At 51.6% G+C, this 21,114-nt stretch overlaps 1 protein-coding gene across 1 annotated transcript; it reads left to right on the top strand.

Annotated features, from left to right (window-relative positions):
* Nucleotides 1–718: 718 nt before the first annotated feature.
* On the top strand, nt 719–20,788 carry LOC132387270 (complement C1r-B subcomponent-like; the record flags this gene model as incomplete). Its single annotated transcript, XM_059959620.1, has 5 exons — nt 719–2,361; nt 6,305–6,518; nt 13,212–13,389; nt 16,234–16,365; nt 20,595–20,788. Coding segments are annotated over exons 1-5 (861 nt in total), but the record flags the coding sequence as incomplete, so codon positions are not given.
* Between the last annotated feature and the right edge of the window lie 326 nt (nt 20,789–21,114).

Here is a 21,114-nt window from a genome sequence, read left to right as displayed (position 1 = left end):
GAGTCATTGAGCACCACAGGCCATTAGGCCCATCTAGTCTGTGCCAGCCTTCTGCCTAGTCCCTGTCCCCAGACCGTAGCCCACCATACCCCTCCCAGTCTATCCAAACTGATGTTGCAATCAAACCTGCACCCACCACATCGTTCCACACCCACACCAGCCTCTGTGAGCTGGACCCCTCAGGTTCCCCTTAAACATTTCACCTTTCACCCTTAACCCATGACCTCGAGTTCTAGTCCCATCCAACCTGGGGGGAGAAAGTCTGCTTGCGTTCTACCTCTACCCCTCTTGATTTTGTAAACCTCTATAAGGTCTCTCCGCATTCCCCCGCATCAAAGCCTTTCAGGTCTTCGAGTCCCGCTAACATCTGCACTCTTTCAATCTTATAGACATCTTTCCTGTAGGTCGGTGACCAGGACTGCACACAGTATGCCCAGTTAGTCTTCAGGCCTTGCCAATTCCCACCGCTGCCTGTCAGGAGTTTGTACGCTCTCTCCCCGTGATCGCGTGGGTTTCCTCCGGGTGCTCTGGTTTCTTCCCACCGTCTAAACACCGATTGGTTGGTAGGTCATTGCAGATTGGCCAGTGATCAGTCTAGGATTAAATTGGGGGTTACTGGCTGGCGTGGCCTATTCCGCACTGTATCGGAATACACAAAAATAGAAAACCCTTACTCGCTTTATTTTATTCTCAAAATCAGAACAAGAATCAGGTGCATTGTCACCGATGGACATCGTGAAATGTGTTGCTTGTGGCATAAAAAGTTACTATGACTTTCAATACTGCAGATAAATAAACAAATCTTGCAGAAGCGGAATAGTGAGGCAGTGTTCACTGGCTGGTCAGAAATCCGATGGCGGATTGTCCTCAAACACAGAGTGTTGGTCTTCAGGCTCCTGTACCTCCTTCCCAATGGGTAGTAACGGAAAGAGGGCCAGTCCCATGTGATCGGCATCCTCAGCCACCTTCTTGAAGCACTACCTCAAAGTCGAAAGCAACTTTATTATCAAAGTACGGCGAGGTCACCAGGGACATATTCTTGCCTGCATACTCAACAAATCTATAGACTAGCTGGAGGGGTAGGTAGTGCTGAGGAGGCAATGCGATTGCAGCAGGGATTAGACAAATTGGAAGAATGGGCAAAAAGTGGCAAATGGAATACAGTGTTGGGAAATGGAAAATGTGTTGGGAAATGGGATAATGCGTTTTGGTAAAAGGAACTGTTATCTAAATGGGGAGAAGGTTGAAACATCAGAGGCACAACGGGATTTAGGAGTCCTCGTTCTAGACTCTCAGAAGGTTAACTTACAGGTTGAATCTGTGGTAAAGAAGGCAAATGTGATGTTGGCATTTATTTCAAGGGGAGTAGAATATAAAAAGCAAAGAGATAATGCTGAGCCTTTATAAGACACTAGTCGGGCCGCACTTGGGAGTATTGTCTACAGTTTTGGGACCCACATCTCAGAAAGCATGTGTTGTCACTGGAGAGAGTGCAAAGGAGGTTCACGAGGATGGTTCTGGGAATGAAGGGGTTAACATAGGAGAAGTGTTTGGTAGCTTTGGTCCTGTACTCATTGGAATGGGACCTCATTGAAACCTACTGAATGTTGAAAGGCCTAGATATGGTGGATGTGAGAAGAATGTTTCCTATGGTGGGGATATCCAGAACCAGAGGGAACAGCCTCAAAATCGAGGGGGTGACCCTTGAGAACGGAGGTAAGGAGGAAGACGGTTGTGAATCTGCCACAGACTGCGGCGGAGGCCAAGCCCGTGGGTACATTTAAGGCGGAAGTTGATCAGTCGGGGCAACAAAGGATACGGCGAGATGGCAGGTGTACGGGGTTGAGTGGGATCCGGGATCAGCCATGCTGGAATGGTGGAGCAGACTTGATGGGCCGAACGGCCTCGTTCTGCTCCTATGTCTTATGGTCTTATCACAACCACAACAGAAGCAATTGAAGACTCAGCAATTAGTGTAGAAGACAACGAACTGTGCAAATACAAAAAGAAAAAATAATAATGATAAATAAATGACAATGAATATCAAGATTCTGAGATGAAGAGTCCTTGACAGTGACTCCATAGGTTGTGGGAACATTCCAATGCTGGGGCGGCCCTCGAAGGTGGGGAGGGGGAGAGGGAGGGCAGTTCCCGACTCGACACCCCTCGGCATCCCACCCCGCCACTGCGGTGATGCAATCCGGACGTACGGCCGGGAATGTCTGAATACCCGGCAGATCTCCTCGAACCGCCGCCGGAGGGCAGACGCCGGCCAGCCCCCTCGGCGATGCCGCACTGGGCTCCGGACGGACCCTGGGCGCTGCTGGGGCCCAGGAACTGGCGGCAGCCGGGCATCGCACGGTGAGGAGCGGCCTGACCGCGCTCCCTGAAGCCCCTCCCGTCAGTTGCCCGGCCTGAGTGCGAGGGGGCTGTTGCGAAGCCACTCGTCCGGCCCTCGCAGCAGCTGACCTTCAGCCCGAGCGGACACATGCTTTCGAGGGGCCGGAATCGGGTTCAATGTCGCCGGCTTCGGTCCTGTGTACGTTGCAATGCCCGGTGATGAACCGTGAATGGTTACGGTGGTTCCTAAAGGTCGTTATGGCCGGCGCTGGCAACGGGGACAGGCTCCCACCGCTGGTTCAGCGGCGTGCTGTGTCCCCCACAGCCTCTGACAACCAACAGCACCGGCTCCTGCCCGTCTCTACTTGACAGGAGCACGGCCAAGGGAGGGTCGCCGGCGCCTTACAAACCAGTCGCTTCGGGCCGCCCGTCCGGGCCAAGGACGGCTCTGGTCTCCGCTGCCTTGCGGCTGCACCCGCTCACAGGGAAAAACCGGGAGCCGGAGTCCCCGGGGCAGGCAGGCAGTCCTCCGTTGTGTTCAAGGCCGACCGGCAGACTGCTGGTACCAGCATCGGTCTGTGGGTTCATCAGACGGGTGGGGGGGGGGGGGTGACAGTTCGCCCTCCATACCATACTGCCCGGGCTTCGCGTATCTGGACAGCTGGGACGGTCAGCTCCGACCGACAAACGACAGTGAGAGAGGTAGTGAGGCGGCGGTCACGGGCCGTTCAGAAATCGGATGCAGGGTGGGAAGACGCTCCGCTGAGTGTGTGTCTTCAGGCTGGTGTCCCGGGACACTGCGAGGCCATGGAGACGCGGGTGCTGTGATGACTCTGTCCCGTGCTCCGGAAGAGAGGTCGGAGTACTTCCACGGGAAAGCAGGAGGGAGAGAGGGGTGACCATACAGAGGCACAGAGATCGGGTGGGTACCGGATCTTTCAGGTAGGGTGGGGCGTTTAAGACTGAACAGGGGAGAAGTTTAAGTCCGCTGTGAAGAGTGCATGGAAGCATCTTTAGGAGTTCGCATAGATCGGGGCTTGTCGTCTGAAACCGCGACAAGCTTCTGAAGATGTGCGGAGTGTGGCGGCGAGTGTTCTGACCGGCTGCACAGGGAGACACCAGTGCCCCTCAACGGAAAACCCTTCGAAAGGTAGTGGATGCGGCCCGGCCCTCCCCACCGCTAGTGAAACGCTGCTGCAGGAAATCAGCATCCATCATCAGGACCCCCAGTAACCAGACCATGCTGCTGCCAGCCCAAAGAACGTACAGGAGCCTGAGGACCCACACCACCAGGGTCAGGAACAGTTATTACCCCTCAGACATCAGGCTCCTGAACAAAAGGGGAGAAGTTCACTCAACTTCACTCGCCCCGTCATTGGAATGTTCCCACAACCTATGGACTCACTTTCAAGGGCTCCTCATCTCATGCTCTTGATATTCATTGTTATTTATTTATCATTACTATCTCTTGGTACTTGCCCAGTTTGTGCCTGTGGCCGAGTGCCCGAGTCGGGGCACTCTTTCATTGATTCTGTTACAGGTTTGTTGAGTATGCCCAGGTTCACCTCACGGTTCTTTATGGTGACAGACAGCAAATGCACTTTGATGATAAATTCACTTTGAGCTTTAACTGATAGCTTTACCGAGGGGGGTGGAATGAGGAAAGTGGCGGAGGTGCGTGCATCGACAGTGTTTGAGAGGGACTCGGAGAGCGATGAGGGATTGGAGGGCGGATGAGGTCGAGTATCGTTAGGGCTCGCGGACAGTCAGCAGGAAGGGCTGAGCGTCCTTGTCTTCATCAACGGTGCTGAGGTGGAGAGAGCAGCAGCAGTGGTCTGCCCTGACCCCAACGCATTGAGCAACGCCTCCACTTCCTCAGCAGGCTAAAGAAACTTAGCACGTCCCCATCGACGCTTACCAAAGCAACCATGCACTCAACGTATCAGGTACAGTGATGGCTCTGCCCATGACTGTGGCAGACTGCAGAGAGTTGTGGGTACAGCTCACTACATCACGGAAACCAACCACCCCTCCGTCGACTCAGCCTACACTTCCCATTGCCTCGGTCAATGCAACTAAAAACCCCCACCCACCCCAGGCATTCTCTCATCTCTCCCCTTATAGACTAGAAGATACAAAAGCCTGATAGCTTGTCCCACCAACTTCAAAGAAGTCTTCACACTGTTGTTATAGAAAAAATGAATGATTTCCCAGTACGATAAGATAACTTGGGTTCACACTCTACTTAGTTATGACCTCGTACCTCACTGTCTGCCTCCTCGGCACTTTCTCTCCAACTGTGACTCTACAATTTGTTATTGTTTAACCTTGTTCTGCCTCAATACACTGTGTAATGATGTGATCTGTGTGAACGATATACAAGACAAGTTTGTCACTGTATCTCGGTACACGTCAACAATAAAAAAACCAATTCCAATTCTGTTATTGTTTGACCTTGTTCCACCTCAATACACTGTGTAATGATGTGATCTGTGTGAACGATATACAAGACAAGTTTGTCACTGTATCTCGGTACACATCAACAATAATAAACCAATTCCAATTCTGTTATTATTTGACCTTGTTCTGCCTCAATACACTGTGTAATGATGTGATCTGTGTGAACGATATACAAGACAAGATTGTCACTGTATCTCGGTACACATCAACAATAATAAACCAATTCCAATTCTGTTATTGTTTGACCTTGTTCTGCCTCAATACACTGTGTAATGATGTGATCTGTGTGAACGATATACAAGACAAGATTGTCACTGTATCTCGGTACACATCAACAATAATAAACCAATTCCAATTCTGTTATTATTTGACCTTGTTCTACCTCAATACACTGTGTAATGATGTGATCTGTGTGAACGATATACAAGACAAGATTGTCACTGTATCTCGGTACACGTCAACAATAATAAACCAATTCCAATTCTGTTATTGTTTGACCTTGTTCCACCTCAATACACTGTGTAATGATGTGATCTGTGTGAACGATATACAAGACAAGATTGTCACTGTATCTCGGTACACGTCAACAATAATAAACCAATTCCAATTCTGTTATTGTTTGACCTTGTTCTACCTCAATACACTGTGTAATGATGTGATCTGTGTGAACGATATACAAGATTGTCACTGTATCTTGGTAGACGTCAACAATAATAAACCAATTCCAATTCTGTTATTGTTTGACCTTGTTCCACCTCAATACACTGTGTAATGATGTGATCTGTGTGAACGATATACAAGATTGTCACTGTATCTCGGTACACGTCAACAATAATAAACCAATTCCAATTCTGTTATTGTTTGACCTTGTTCTGCCTCAATACACTGTGTAATGATGTGATCTGTGTGAACGATATACAAGACAAGATTGTCACTGTATCTCGGTACACGTCAACAATAATAAACCAATTCCAATTCTGTTATTGTTTGACCTTGTTCTGCCTCAATACACTGTGTAATGATGTGATCTGTGTGAACGATATACAAGACAAGATTGTCACTGTATCTCGGTACACGTCAACAATAATAAACCAATTCCAATTCTGTTATTGTTTGACCTTGTTCTGCCTCAATACACTGTGTAATGATGTGATCTGTGTGAACGATATACAAGACAAGATTGTCACTGTATCTCGGTACACGTCAACAATAATAAACCAATTCCAACTCTGTTATTGTTTGACCTTGTTCCACCTCAATACACTGTGTAATGATGTGATCTGTGTGAACGATATACAAGACAAGATTGTCACTGTATCTCGGTACACGTCAACAGTAATCTGTTTGTACATTTATAATAACTTTATGCACGAAACAGAAGGGCTGAAGGGACTGCTGTAGAATCCCAGAAAGAGTGAGGGACGGGAGGGGAGTGGTGGGGTGGGGTGGAGGGAAATGTTCTCTGGAAGGCTGTTGTTGAGGGCACCCTCTTCTCTCTGCCCAGGTGGTCCCTGCTGGTCTCGGTGTTGGCCCTTGTGACCAGTAGCCATGGCAGCTCCATGTTTGGGGAGATTACCTCGCCTGGCTACCCATCCTCCTATCCCAACAAGAACCAGAGCGAATGGACGATCGGCGTGCCCCTCGGCTATCGGGTCCAGCTGCACTTCCGCCACTTCCAGCTGGAGCCGTCCCAGGACTGTGTGTACGATCGGCTCAAGGTAGGAGTGATGGCCTGAGGGGAAGGGGTGGCGGGTGTCCAGACATGCACTGACTGTGTGAGGGTGTGTGTATTTGAGTCTGTAAGAGTGTGTGTGTGTCTGTCTCTCTGTTTTTGTGTCTCTGTGCTTTGATTAAGTGTGGGTGGGTGTGGGTATGTCAATGCTTTAAGTGTGTGTGTGTGTGTGTGTGTGTGTGTGTGTGTGTGTGTGTGTATCTGTGCTTTGACTGTGTGTGTGTGTCTGTCTTTCTCTGTGAGTGCATCTGTTTGTCTTTCGCTCTGTGTTTCTGTTTTTATGTCTTTCTCTCTGTGTGTGTCTGTGTATATGCGTGTCTGTGTTTTGAGTGTGTGTGTCTGTTTGTCTTTTGCTCCATGTGTGGCTGTCTGTCTTTTTGTGTGTGTGTTTGTCTCTCTGTGTATATGCGTGTCTGTTGAGTGTGTATGTGTGTGTGTGTCTGTTTGTCCTTCTGTGTGTGTGTGAGAGTTGCCATGGCGTGTATGTTTGTGGTCTTCTGTGGCACTGGCCCGTCCACTTTGAGGTTCGACGTGTTGTGAGTTCAGAGATGCTCCTCTGCACACCACTGTTGTGACGTGTGGTTATTTGAGTCACTGTCCGCTTGAACCAGTCCGGACATTCTCCTCTCACCTCTCTCATTAACAAGGCCCTGTCAGCTTGAACCAGTCCGGCCATTCTCCTCTCACCTCTCTCATTAACAAGGCCCTGTCCGCTTGAACCAGTCCGGACATTCTCCTCTCACCTCTCTCATTAACAAGGCCCTGTCCGCTTGAACCAGTCCGGACATTCTCCCCTAACCTCTCTCACTAACAAGGCCCTGTCAGCTTGAACCAGTCCGGCCATTCTCCTCTCACCTCTCTCACTAACAAGGCCCTGTCAGCTTGAACCAGTCCGGCCATTCTCCTCTCACCTCTCTCATTAACAAGGCCCTGTCAGCTTGAACCAGTCCGGCCATTCTCCCCTCACCTCTCTCATTAACAAGGCCCTGTCAGCTTGAACCAGTCCGGCCATTCTCCCCTCACCTCTCTCATTAACAAGGCCCTGTCAGCTTGAACCAGTCCGGCCATTCTCCTCTCACCTCTCTCATTAACAAGGCCCTGTCAGCTTGAACCAGTCCGGCCATTCTCCTCTCACCTCTCTCATTAACAAGGCCCTGTCAGCTTGAACCAGTCCGGCCATTCTCCTCTCACCTCTCTCACTAACAAGGCCCTGTCAGCTTGAACCAGTCCGGACATTCTCCCCTCACCTCTCTCATTAACAAGGCCCTGTCCGCTTGAACCAGTCCGGCCATTCTCCTCTCACCTCTCTCACTAACAAGGCCCTGTCAGCTTGAACCAGTCCGGCCATTCTCCTCTCACCTCTCTCACTAACAAGGCCCTGTCAGCTTGAACCAGTCCGGCCATTCTCCTCTCACCTCTCTCATTAACAAGGCCCTGTCCGCTTGAACCAGTCCGGCCATTCTCCTCTCACCTCTCTCACTAACAAGGCCCTGTCAGCTTGAACCAGTCCGGCCATTCTCCTCTCACCTCTCTCACTAACAAGGCCCTGTCAGCTTGAACCAGTCCGGCCATTCTCCTCTCACCTCTCTCACTAACAAGGCCCTGTCAGCTTGAACCAGTCCGGCCATTCTCCCCTCACCTCTCTCATTAACAAGGCCCTGTCCGCTTGAACCAGTCCGGACATTCTCCCCTAACCTCTCTCACTAACAAGGCCCTGTCAGCTTGAACCAGTCCGGCCATTCTCCTCTCACCTCTCTCATTAACAAGGCCCTGTCAGCTTGAACCAGTCCGGACATTCTCCTCTCACCTCTCTCATTAACAAGGCCCTGTCAGCTTGAACCAGTCCGGCCATTCCCCTCTCACCTCTCTCATTAACAAGGCCCTGTCAGCTTGAACCAGTCCGGCCATTCTCCTCTCACCTCTCTCACTAACAAGGCCCTGTCAGCTTGAACCAGTCCGGCCATTCTCCTCTCACCTCTCTCATTAACAAGGCCCTGTCAGCTTGAACCAGTCCGGCCATTCTCCTCTCACCTCTCTCACTAACAAGGCCCTGTCAGCTTGAACCAGTCCGGCCATTCTCCTCTCACCTCTCTCATTAACAAGGCCCTGTCAGCTTGAACCAGTCCGGCCATTCTCCCCTCACCTCTCTCACTAACAAGGCCCTGTCAGCTTGAACCAGTCCGGCCATTCTCCCCTCACCTCTCTCACTAACAAGGCCCTGTCAGCTTGAACCAGTCCGGCCATTCTCCTCTCACCTCTCTCACTAACAAGGCCCTGTCAGCTTGAACCAGTCCGGCCATTCTCCTCTCACCTCTCTCACTAACAAGGCCCTGTCAGCTTGAACCAGTCCGGCCATTCTCCTCTCACCTCTCTCACTAACAAGGCCCTGTCAGCTTGAACCAGTCCGGCCATTCTCCTCTCACCTCTCTCATTAACAAGGCCCTGTCAGCTTGAACCAGTCCGGCCATTCTCCTCTCACCTCTCTCACTAACAAGGCCCTGTCAGCTTGAACCAGTCCGGCCATTCTCCCCTAACCTCTCTCACTAACAAGACCCTGTCAGCTTGAACCAGTCCGGCCATTCTCCTCTCACCTCTCTCACTAACAAGGCCCTGTCAGCTTGAACCAGTCCGGCCATTCTCCTCTCACCTCTCTCACTAGCAAGGCCCTGTCAGCTTGAACCAGTCCGGCCATTCTCCTCTCACCTCTCTCACTAACAAGGCCCTGTCAGCTTGAACCAGTCCGGCCATTCTCCTCTCACCTCTCTCACTAGCAAGGCCCTGTCAGCTTGAACCAGTCCGGCCATTCTCCTCTCACCTCTCTCACTAACAAGGCCCTGTCAGCTTGAACCAGTCCGGCCATTCTCCTCTCACCTCTCTCACTAACAAGGCCCTGTCAGCTTGAACCAGTCCGGCCATTCTCCCCTCACCTCTCTCACTAACAAGGCCCTGTCAGCTTGAACCAGTCCGGCCATTCTCCTCTCACCTCTCTCACTAACAAGGCCCTGTCAGCTTGAACCAGTCCGGCCATTCTCCCCTCACCTCTCTCACTAACAAGGCCCTGTCAGCTTGAACCAGTCCGGCCATTCTCCTCTCACCTCTCTCACTAACAAGGCCCTGTCAGCTTGAACCAGTCCGGCCATTCTCCTCTCACCTCTCTCATTAACAAGGCCCAGTCAGCTTGAACCAGTCCGGCCATTCTCCTCTCACCTCTCTCATTAACCAGGCCCTGTCAGCTTGAACCAGTCCGGCCATTCTCCTCTCACCTCTCTCACTAACAAGGCCCTGTCAGCTTGAACCAGTCCGGCCATTCTCCTCTCACCTCTCTCATTAACAAGGCCCTGTCAGCTTGAACCAGTCCGGCCATTCTCCTCTCACCTCCCTCATTAACAAGGCCCTGTCAGCTTGAACCAGTCCGGCCATTCTCCTCTCACCTCTCTCATTAACAAGGCCCTGTCAGCTTGAACCAGTCCGGCCATTCTCCTCTCACCTCTCTCATTAAGAAGGCCCTGTCAGCTTGAACCAGTCCGGCCATTCTCCTCTCACCTCTCTCATTAACAAGGCCCTGTCAGCTTGAACCAGTCCGGCCATTCTCCTCTCACCTCTCTCATTAACAAGGCCCAGTCAGCTTGAACCAGTCCGGCCATTCTCCTCTCACCTCTCTCATTATCAAGGCCCAGTCAGCTTGAACCAGTCCGGCCATTCTCCTCTCACCTCTCTCACTAACAAGGCCCTGTCAGCTTGAACCAGTCCGGCCATTCTCCTCTCACCTCTCTCATTAACAAGGCCCTGTCAGCTTGAACCAGTCCGGCCATTCTCCTCTCACCTCTCTCACTAACAAGGCCCTGTCCGCTTGAACCAGTCCGGCCATTCTCCTCTCACCTCTCTCACTAACAAGGCCCTGTCAGCTTGAACCAGTCCGGCCATTCTCCCCTCACCTCTCTCATTAACAAGGCCCTGTCAGCTTGAACCAGTCCGGCCATTCTCCTCTCACCTCTCTCATTAACAAGGCCCTGTCAGCTTGAACCAGTCCGGCCATTCTCCTCTCACCTCTCTCACTAACAAGGCCCTGTCAGCTTGAACCAGTCCGGCCATTCTCCTCTCACCTCTCTCACTAACAAGGCCCTGTCAGCTTGAACCAGTCCGGCCATTCTCCTCTCACCTCTCTCACTAACAAGGCCCTGTCAGCTTGAACCAGTCCGGCCATTCTCCTCTCACCTCTCTCACTAACAAGGCCCTGTCAGCTTGAATCAGTCCGGCCATTCTCCTCTCACCTCTCTCATTAACAAGGCCCTGTCAGCTTGAACCAGTCCGGCCATTCTCCTCTCACCTCTCTCATTAACAAGGCCCTGTCAGCTTGAACCAGTCCGGCCATTCTCCTCTCACCTCTCTCACTAACAAGGCCCCGTCAGCTTGAACCAGTCCGGCCATTCTCCTCTCACCTCTCTCATTAACCAGGCCCTGTCAGCTTGAACCAGTCCGGCCATTCTCCTCTCACCTCTCTCATTAACAAGGCCCTGTCAGCTTGAACCAGTCCGGCCATTCTCCTCTCACCTCTCTCATTAACAAGGCCCTGTCAGCTTGAACCAGTCCGGCCATTCTCCCCTCACCTCTCTCACTAACAAGGCCCTGTCAGCTTGAACCAGTCCGGCCATTCTCCTCTCACCTCTCTCATTAACAAGGCCCTGTCAGCTTGAACCAGTCCGGCCATTCTCCTCTCACCTCTCTCATTAAGAAGGCCCTGTCAGCTTGAACCAGTCCGGCCATTCTCCTCTCACCTCTCCCATTAACAAGGCCCTGTCAGCTTGAACCAGTCCGGCCATTCTCCTCTCACCTCTCTCATTAACAAGGCCCTGTCAGCTTGAACCAGTCCGGCCATTCTCCTCTCACCTCTCTCATTAACAAGGCCCTGTCAGCTTGAACCAGTCCGGCCATTCTCCTCTCACCTCTCTCACTAACAAGGCCCTGTCAGCTTGAATCAGTCCGGCCATTCTCCCCTCACCTCTCTCACTAACAAGGCCCTGTCAGCTTGAACCAGTCCGGCCATTCTCCTCTCACCTCTCTCACTAACAAGGCCCTGTCAGCTTGAACCAGTCCGGCCATTCTCCTCTCACCTCTCTCATTAACAAGGCCCTGTCAGCTTGAACCAGTCCGGCCATTCTCCTCTCACCTCCCTCATTAACAAGGCCCTGTCAGCTTGAACCAGTCCGGCCATTCTCCTCTCACCTCTCTCATTAACAAGGCCCTGTCAGCTTGAACCAGTCCGGCCATTCTCCTCTCACCTCTCTCATTAAGAAGGCCCTGTCAGCTTGAACCAGTCCGGCCATTCTCCTCTCACCTCTCTCATTAACAAGGCCCTGTCAGCTTGAACCAGTCCGGCCATTCTCCTCTCACCTCTCTCATTAACAAGGCCCAGTCAGCTTGAACCAGTCCGGCCATTCTCCTCTCACCTCTCTCACTAACAAGGCCCTGTCCGCTTGAACCAGTCCAGCCATTCTCCTCTCACCTCTCTCATTAACAAGGCCCTGTCAGCTTGAACCAGTCCGGCCATTCTCCTCTCAGCTCTCTCATTAACAAGGCCCTGTCAGCTTGAACCAGTCCGGCCGTTCTCCTCTCACCTCTCTCACTAACAAGGCCCTGTCAGCTTGAACCAGTCCGGCCATTCTCCTCTCACCTCTCTCACTAACAAGGCCCTGTCAGCTTGAACCAGTCCGGCCATTCTCCTCTCACCTCTCTCACTAACAAGGCCCTGTCAGCTTGAACCAGTCCGGCCATTCTCCTCTCACCTCTCTCACTAACAAGGCCCTGTCAGCTTGAACCAGTCCGGCCATTCTCCCCTCACCTCTCTCACTAACAAGGCCCTGTCAGCTTGAACCAGTCCGGCCATTCTCCTCTCACCTCTCTCACTAACAAGACCCTGTCAGCTTGAACCAGTCCGGCCATTCTCCTCTCACCTCTCTCATTAACAAGGCCCTGTCAGCTTGAACCAGTCCGGCCATTCTCCCCTCACCTCTCTCACTAACAAGGCCCTGTCAGCTTGAACCAGTCCGGCCATTCTCCTCTCACCTCTCTCACTAACAAGGCCCTGTCAGCTTGAACCAGTCCGGCCATTCTCCTCTCACCTCTCTCATTAACAAGGCCCTGTCAGCCACAGAACTGCCGCTCCCTGGACATTTTTTGATTTCTGCACCATTCTCTGTAAACCCTGGAGATGGTTTTGCATGAAAATACCAGGGGATCAGCTCTCAGACCACCCCACGGTAAAGTCTGAGACACTCGAAACCATCCTGCCTGGCACCAACAATCATCCCACCGTGACAGCCACATGGTGGATATCTCTTTGACGTTTGGTCTGAACAACGACTGGACCCTGCAGCTGGGCTCGCAAGCCCAGACAGCTTGGATGCAATCTCCGTGGCCAACTCTCACTGGCAGTGCCCTCACCATGGATGGCATTGACATGTCAGGCCCCAGATAGGTGCCCAGAGACCCAGGAAGTTCAAACAGCTCACCCTTTCCAGAACAGGCCCCTGGAGTGCGATCCCATTCACGAAGACAACAATCATTAGAGTGTGTCTCTGTCTGTGTGGGGACTGAGAGTCAGAGCCCAGACTAGAGTGAGTGAGTGTCTGCGTGTGATGGTGTGGGGCTTTAATCCCATCTTCCTGTCCCCGCCCGACAGGTCAGCTCCGGGGGGAAAGCTCTCGGCGTCTTCTGTGGCAATGACGACTCCAACGTCGGCAACCCACCCAGGGGTCAGATCCTGACATCCACTGGGAACACCATGAAGCTGGAATTCCAGTCAGACTTTTCCAATGAGGGGAAATTCCTTGGATTCCTGCTTTACTATGAAGCGATTGGTAAGGGACTGACAGGAGCCCATCAAGTGCCGGTGATCCGAGAAGAATTCTAAGTCCGACAGAACCGGGACTATGTGAGGGGACAGTGTCGGGGGAGTTTCACTCTGGGAGTGTGTGAGGGGACGGTGTGGGGGGAGTTTCACTCTGGGAGTGTGTGAGGGGACAGTGTGGGGGGAGTTTCACTCTGGGAGTGTGTGAGGGGACGGTGTGGGGGGAGTTTCACTCTGGGAGTGTGTGAGGGGACAGTGTCGGGGGAGTTTCACTCTGGGAGTGTGTGAGGGGACGGTGTGGGGGGAGTTTCACTCTGGGAGTGTGTGAGGGGACAGTGTGGGGGGAGTTTCACTCTGGGAGTGTGTGAGGGGACGGTGTGGGGGGAGTTTCACTCTGGGGGTGTGTGAGGGGACAGTGTGGGGGGAGTTTCACTCTGGGGGTGTGTGAGGGGACGGTGTGGGGGGAGTTTCACTCTGGGAGTGTATGAGGGGACGGTGTGGGGGGAGTTTCACTCTGGGAGTGTGTGAGGGGACGGTGTGGGGGGAGTTTCACTCTGGGGGTGTGTGAGGGGACGGTGTGGGGGGAGTTTCACTCTGGGAGTGTGTGAGGGGACGGTGTGGGGGAGTTTCACTCTGGGAGTGTGTGAGGGGACACTGCGGGGGGAGTTTCACTCTGGGAGTGTGTGAGGGGACGGTGTGGGGGGAGTTTCACTCTGGGAGTGTGTGAGGGGACGGTGTGGGGGAGTTTCACTCTGGGAGTGTGTGAGGGGACACTGTGGGGGGAGTTTCACTCTGGGAGTGTGTGAGGGGACACTGTGGGGGGAGTTTCACTCTGGGAGTGTGTGAGGGGACGGTGTGGGGGAGTTTCACTCTGGGGGTGTGTGAGGGGACACTGTCGGGTGAGTTTCACTGGGAGTGTGTGAGGGGACGGTGTGGGGGGAGTTTCACTCTGGGAGTGTGTCAGGGCACGGTGTGGGGGAGTTTCACTCTGGGAGTGTGTGAGGGGACGGTGTGGGGGAGTTTCACTCTGGGAGTGTGTGAGGGGACGGTGTGGGGGAGTTTCACTCTGGGAGTGTGTGAGGGGACGGTGTGGGGGAGTTTCACTCTGGGAGTTTGTGAGGGGACACTGCGGGGGGAGTTTCACTCTGGGAGTGTGTGAGGGGACGGTGTGGGGGAGTTTCACTCTGGGAGTGTGTGAGGGGACGGTGTGGGGGAGTTTCACTCTGGGAGTGTGTGAGGGGACGGTGTGGGGGAGTTTCACTCTGGGAGTGTGTCAGGGCACGGTGTGGGGGAGTTTCACTCTGGGAGTGTGTGAGGGGACGGTGTGGGGGAGTTTCACTCTGGGAGTGTGTGAGGGGACGGTGTGGGGGAGTTTCACTCTGGGAGTGTGTGAGGGGACACTGCGGGGGGAGTTTCACTCTGGGAGTGTGTGAGGGGACGGTGTGGGGGAGTTTCACTCTGGGAGTGTGTGAGGGGACGGTGTGGGGGAGTTTCACTCTGGGAGTGTGTGAGGGGACGGTGTGGGGGAGTTTCACTCTGGGAGTGTGTGAGGGGACGGTGTGGGGGAGTTTCACTCTGGGAGTGTGTGAGGGGACGGTGTGGGGGGAGTTTCACTCTGGGAGTGTGTGAGGGGACGGTGTGGGGGAGTTTCACTCTGGGAGTGTGTGAGGGGACAGTGTGGTGGGAGTTTCACTCTGGGAGTGTATGAGGGGACGTTGTGGGGGAGTTTCACTCTGGGAGTGTGTGAGGGGACGTTGTGGGGGAGTTTCACTCTGGGAGTGTGTGAGGGGACGTTGTGGGGGAGTTTCACTCTGGGAGTGTGTGAGGGGACGTTGTGGGGGAGTTTCACTCTGGGAGTGTGTGAGGGGACGGTGTGGGGGAGTTTCACTCTGGGAGTGTGTGAGGGGACGGTGTGGGGGAGTTTCACTCTGGGAGTGTGTGAGGGGACGGTGTGGGGGAGTTTCACTCTGGGAGTGTGTGAGGGGACGGTGTGGGGGAGTTTCACTCTGGGAGTGTGTGAGGGGACGGTGTGTGGGGAGTTTCACTCTGGGAGTGTGTGAGGGGACGGTGTGGGGGGAGTTTCACTCTGGGAGTGTGTGAGGGGACGGTGTGTGGGGAGTTTCACTCTGGGAGTGTGTGAGGGGACGGTGTGGGGGAGTTTCACTCTGGGAGTGTGTCAGGGCACAGTGTGGGGGGAGTTTCACTCTGGGAGTGTGTGAGGGGACGGTGTGGGGGGAGTTTCACTCTGGGACTATGTGAGGGGACGGTGTGGGGGGAGTTTCACTCTGGGAGTGTGTCAGGGGACGGTGTGGGGGGAGTTTCACTCTGGGAGTGTGTGAGGGGACGGTGTGGGGGGAGTTTCACTCTGGGACTATGTGAGGGGACGGTGTGGGGGGAGTTTCACTCTGGGAGTGTGTCAGGGGACGGTGTGGGGGGAGTTTCACTCTGGGAGTGTGTGAGGGGACGGTGTGGGGGGAGTTTCACTCTGGGAGTGTGTGAGGGGACGGTGTGGGGTAGTTTCACTCTGGGAGTGTGTGAGGGGACGGTGTGGGGGAGTTTCACTCTGGGAGTGTGTCAGGGCACGGTGTGGGGGGAGTTTCACTCTGGGAGTGTGTGAGGGGACGGTGTGGGGGAGTTTCACTCTGGGAGTGTGTGAGGGGACGGTGTGGGGGGAGTTTCACTCTGGGAGTGTGTGAGGGGACGGTGTGGGGGGAGTTTCACTCTGGGAGTGTGTGAGGGGACGGTGTGGGGGGAGTTTCACTCTGGGAGTGTTTGAGGGGACGGTGTGGGGATAGTTTCTCCCTGTGGGTGTGTGAGTGGTCTGGGGATGTGATCATGCTGATCTCTGTTCCAGATGTGGACGAGTGCTCTGTTCAAGAGGGGTCGGTCCCCATGTGTGAACATCTGTGTCACAACACACTCGGCAGCTACCAATGTGCATGCCGCCGCGGATACCAGCTTCGGGACGACGGCAGGAGCTGCCAAGGTGAATTGGAGGGAGTGGGGATGGGGTTACGGGAGCTAGAGTTGTGGGGAGGGTGGGAAAATGTGTGGGAGGGAAAGAGAGAGTGAGATAAGGGGAACGGAGAGAGAGAAACTGAGAAAGAGGGAGAGAAGGAGGAAACGAGAGAGAGATAAATGAAAAGGAGAGAGAGGATGCATTCGAATGAGAGAGGGAGGATGCAAGCGATATATAAAGAGAAGGTGAGATGAGAGCAGCATCTGATTTGATTTGATGCAAAATGATATTTTTCACTCCACATTTTCATTTTTCGGTTTCATCATCATTGTTATGTGCCTTGTCGTATGGCATCATCATTATTTGGCGTTTCATCTGACATCATCATCATTTGCATGTCACATGACATGTGTGATCAAGGTCTATCCATGACCATGATTGTCCTTGGCAAAGTTCTCCCCAGAAGTGCTTTGCCATTTTGAGCAGGGTCTTTTCAATTCGGGTGACCCCAGCTATTGTCAATACTGTCCGCCTGGCGTTAGTGATTGAGTCACCAGGACGTGATGTGCACCAGCTGCCCACACGACCATCCACCGGTTGCTCCCATGGCCAGGGGCTGAGCAGGTCCTGCAATTTGGCCCAGGGTGACCTGCCGGCTAGCGCAGAGCAGGAGCATCGAACACCTTTGCAGGAGACCTGTCTCCTCCCCACCAACTAAACCGATGCACCTGTGACAAACGTAGCTCTGGTTCAAAATCCACTCAGAGCTGCAGATCTCAGGGGTTGATATTCTGGATGGAACGAGCTGCCAGAGGCAGTTCCACAGATACATGGATCGGAAAGTTTTAAGGTGTTTTGTGCCAAACGCTGGCAAACTGGAATTGGTTTATTATTGTTGACGTGCACCGAGATACACTGACAATCTTGTCTTGTATATCGTTCACACAGATCACATCATTACACAGTGTATTGAGGCAGAACAAGGTCAAACAATAACAGAATTGGAATTGGTTTATTATTGTTGACCTGCACCGAGATACAGTGACAATCTTGTCTTGTATATCGTTCACACAGATCACATCATTACACAGTGTATTGAGGTGGAACAAGGTCAAACAATAACAGAATTGGAATTGGTTTATTATTGTTGTCGTGTACCGAGATACAGTGACAATCTTGTATATCGTTCACACAGATCACATCATTACACAGTGTATTGAGGCAGAGCAAGGTCAAACAATAACAGAATTGGAATTGGTTTATTATTGATGACGTGTACCGAGATACAGTGACAATCTTGTCTTATATATCGTTCACACAGATCACATCATTACACAGTGTATTGAGGCAGAACAAGGACAAACAATAACAGAATTGGAATTGGTTTATTGTTGTTGACGTGTACCGAGATACAGTGACAATCGTGTCTTGTATATCGTTCACACAGATCACATCATTACACAGTGTATTGAGGTAGAACAAGGTCAAACAATAACAGAATTGGAATTGGTTTATTATGTTGACGTGTACCGAGATACAGTGACAATCTTGTCTTGTATATTGTTCACACAGATCACATCATTACACAGTGTATTGAGGTAGAACAAGGACAAACAATAACAGAATTGGAATTGGTTTATTATTGTTGACGTGTATCGAGATACAGTGACAATCTTGTCTTGTATATCGTTCACACAGATCACATCATTACACAGTGTATTGAGGCAGAACAAGGTCAAACAATAACAGAATTGGAATTGGTTTATTATTGTTGACGTGTACCGAGATACAGTGACAATCTTGTATATCGTTCACACAGATCACATCATTACACAGTGTATTGAGGCAGAACAAGGTCAAACAATAACAGAATTGGAATTGGTTTATTATTGTTGACGTGTACCGAGATACACTGACAATCTTGTCTTGTATATCGTTCACACAGATCACATCATTACACAGTGTATTGAGGCAGAGCAGGGTCAAACAATAACAGAATTGGAATTACACAGGCAAAATACTGTTAAAAGACAGCAGATCATGCAGCATCTATAAGAGAAGCACTATCAAGGTTAAGGGCTGAGACCCTTCATCATGATTAACTTAAGGGAAAGATACAAAGAGATTTGAAATGGTACTCACCGGCGTTTTGAAGAGTGAGAGGGGGATCACATTGTATGAGGAGTGTTTCAAGTCAACTGCCTGTACTCACTGGAGTTTAGAAGAATGAGGGGGGGGGAATCTCATTGTATGAGGAGTGTTTGATGTCTCTGGGCCTGTACTCACTGGAGTTTAGAAGAATGAGGGGGGGGAATCTCATTGTATGAGGAGTGTTTGATGTCTCTGGGCCTGTACTCACTGGAGTTTAGAGGAATGAGGGGGATCTCATTGTATGTGGAGTGTTTGATGTCTCTGGGCCTGTACTCACTGCAGTTTAGAGGAATTAGGGGAGGATCTGGTTGTATGAAGAGTTTTTGATGTCTTTGGGCCTGTACTCACTGGAGTTTAAAGAATGAGCGGGATCTCATTGTATGAGGAGTATTTGATGTCTCTGGGCCTGTACTCACTGGAGTTTAAAGAATGAGTGGGATCTCATTGTATGAGGAGTATTTGATGTCTCTGGGCCTGTACTCACTGGAGTTTAAAGAATGAGGGCGGATCTCATTGTATGAGGAGTATTTGATGTCTCTGGGCCTGTACTCACTGGAGTTTAGAAGAATGAGGGGGGATCTCATTGTGTGAGGAGTGTTTGATGTCTCTGGGCCTGTACTCACAGGAGTTTAGAAGAATGAGGGGGATCTCATTGTATAAGGAGTATTTGTTGTCTCTGGGCCTGTACTCACTGGAGTTTAAAGAATGAGGGGGGATCTCATTGTATGAGGAGTGTTTGATATCTCTGGGCCTGTACTCACTGGAGTTTAGAAGAATGAGCGGGATCTCATTATATGAGGAGTATTTGATGTCTCTGGGCCTAAACTCCAGTGAGTCCAGGCCCAGATACTTCAAACACTCCTCATACAACGCGATCCCCCCCCCCTCATTTTTCTAAACTCCACTGTGTACAGGCCCAGAGGCGTCAAACACTCCTCATACAATGAGATCCCCCCTCATTCTTCTAAACTCCAGTGAGTACAGGCCCAGAGACTTCAAAAACTCCTCATACAATGAGATCCCCCCTCATTCTTCTAAACTCCAGTGAGTACAGGCCCAGAGACTTCAAACACTCCTCATACAATGAGATCCCCCCTCATTCTTCTAAACTCCAGTGAGTACAAGCCCAGAGACATCAGACCCTCCTGATGCATTAATCCTTTCATACCCAGGATCAATCTCGTGAACTTCCTCTGGACCCACTCCGAAGCTCGCACCTCCTTTCTTAGATTAGCTGTCGGAAACTGATGACAGAATTCCAGTCCCTTCTGGAGCCTTTGCATTACATCCTTGCTTTTATATTCTATTCCTTATCACAGACTCAACTGATACGTTAATCTTTAGGGAATCCTGTACAAGGACTCCCAATTCCATTCAAATCCCCAATTTCTGAATCTGATCCTGTTTAAAATAGTCTCTGCCTCTTTTTCTTCTACCAATGTACAGGACCATAAACTTCTCTACACTGTGTTCTATCTGCTACTTCGTTGCCCATTCTCCTCATCTGTCTAAGTCCTTCTGCAGCCTTCCTCAACCCCTCCTGCCCTTCCAGCTATCTATTTATCATCCTCAAATTTGTCGTCCATTCTGTTATCCATGTCATTGACATATATCGTGAATAGATTTGGTCCCAACACAGGCCACTGTGGAACACCACTAGTCACCAGCTGCCAGCCAGAAAAGGTTCCCTTTATTCCCACTCTTTGCCTCCTGCCAATCAGCCACTGCTTTGTCCATGCCAGAATCTTCCCTGTGACACCCTGAAAATCCTTGTAAGCAATATCCACTGGCTCTCCTGCCGCTTATTCAGTCAGAAGTTCAAATCCACCATCAGCTGTGATAACAAACAGTGATGGCAGGGTATCTGAAACCATCACATTCAGTCAGCATTCCAAATCCTCCATCAATTATGATAATCCACAGCGATGGCAGGGTATCTGAAACCGTCAGGTTCACGGGAAGAGCTTTTGCTAGGAGTTACACTGCGGATCTACATGAAAGTCGCAAGGGCAGGTGAACGTGAAGGAGATCAGGGTGGGGCATATGGCAAGGGTAATCCTGATGTAGAGTGGGTCTTCATCTCCTGCTCTGGCTTCTGTCTCCAGTGCAGTGCCAGGAATTCTTCAACGAGCTGTCAGGAGAGCTGATGAGCCCAGAGTATCCATCACCCTATCCATCCAACCTCCAGTGCAATTACAGTATCCGCGTGGAGGAGGGATTCTCCATTGCCCTTGAGTTCAAGGGTGTTTTCGAGATTGAAGATCACCCAGAGGTGAAGTGCCCCTACGACAACATGATGGTGAGTGTGAATAGGAGCTTCCCATTTCCATGTGCGACACACCGTGTGTCATGGAGCTTCACTCTGTGTCTGACCCCGGATGTCTGTGATGGGACGGTGTGGAGGGAGCTTCACTCTGTGTCTGACCCCGGATGTGTGTGATGGGACGGTGTGGAGGGAGCTTCACTCTGTGTCTGACCCCGGATGTGTGTGATGGGACGGTGTGGAGGGAGATTCACTCTGTGTCTGACCCCGGGAGTGTGTGATGGGACAGAGTGGAGGAGATTCACTCTCTGTCTGACCCCGGGAGTGTGTGATGGGACGGTCTGGAGGGAGATTCACTCTGT

The sequence above is a fragment of the Hypanus sabinus genome, unplaced genomic scaffold, assembly GCF_030144855.1.
Source record: "Hypanus sabinus isolate sHypSab1 unplaced genomic scaffold, sHypSab1.hap1 scaffold_168, whole genome shotgun sequence".
Taxonomy (NCBI): domain Eukaryota; kingdom Metazoa; phylum Chordata; class Chondrichthyes; order Myliobatiformes; family Dasyatidae; genus Hypanus; species Hypanus sabinus.
Note: the sequence above shows the minus strand (reverse complement) of the source record. Positions and strands in the feature narration are given on the sequence as shown.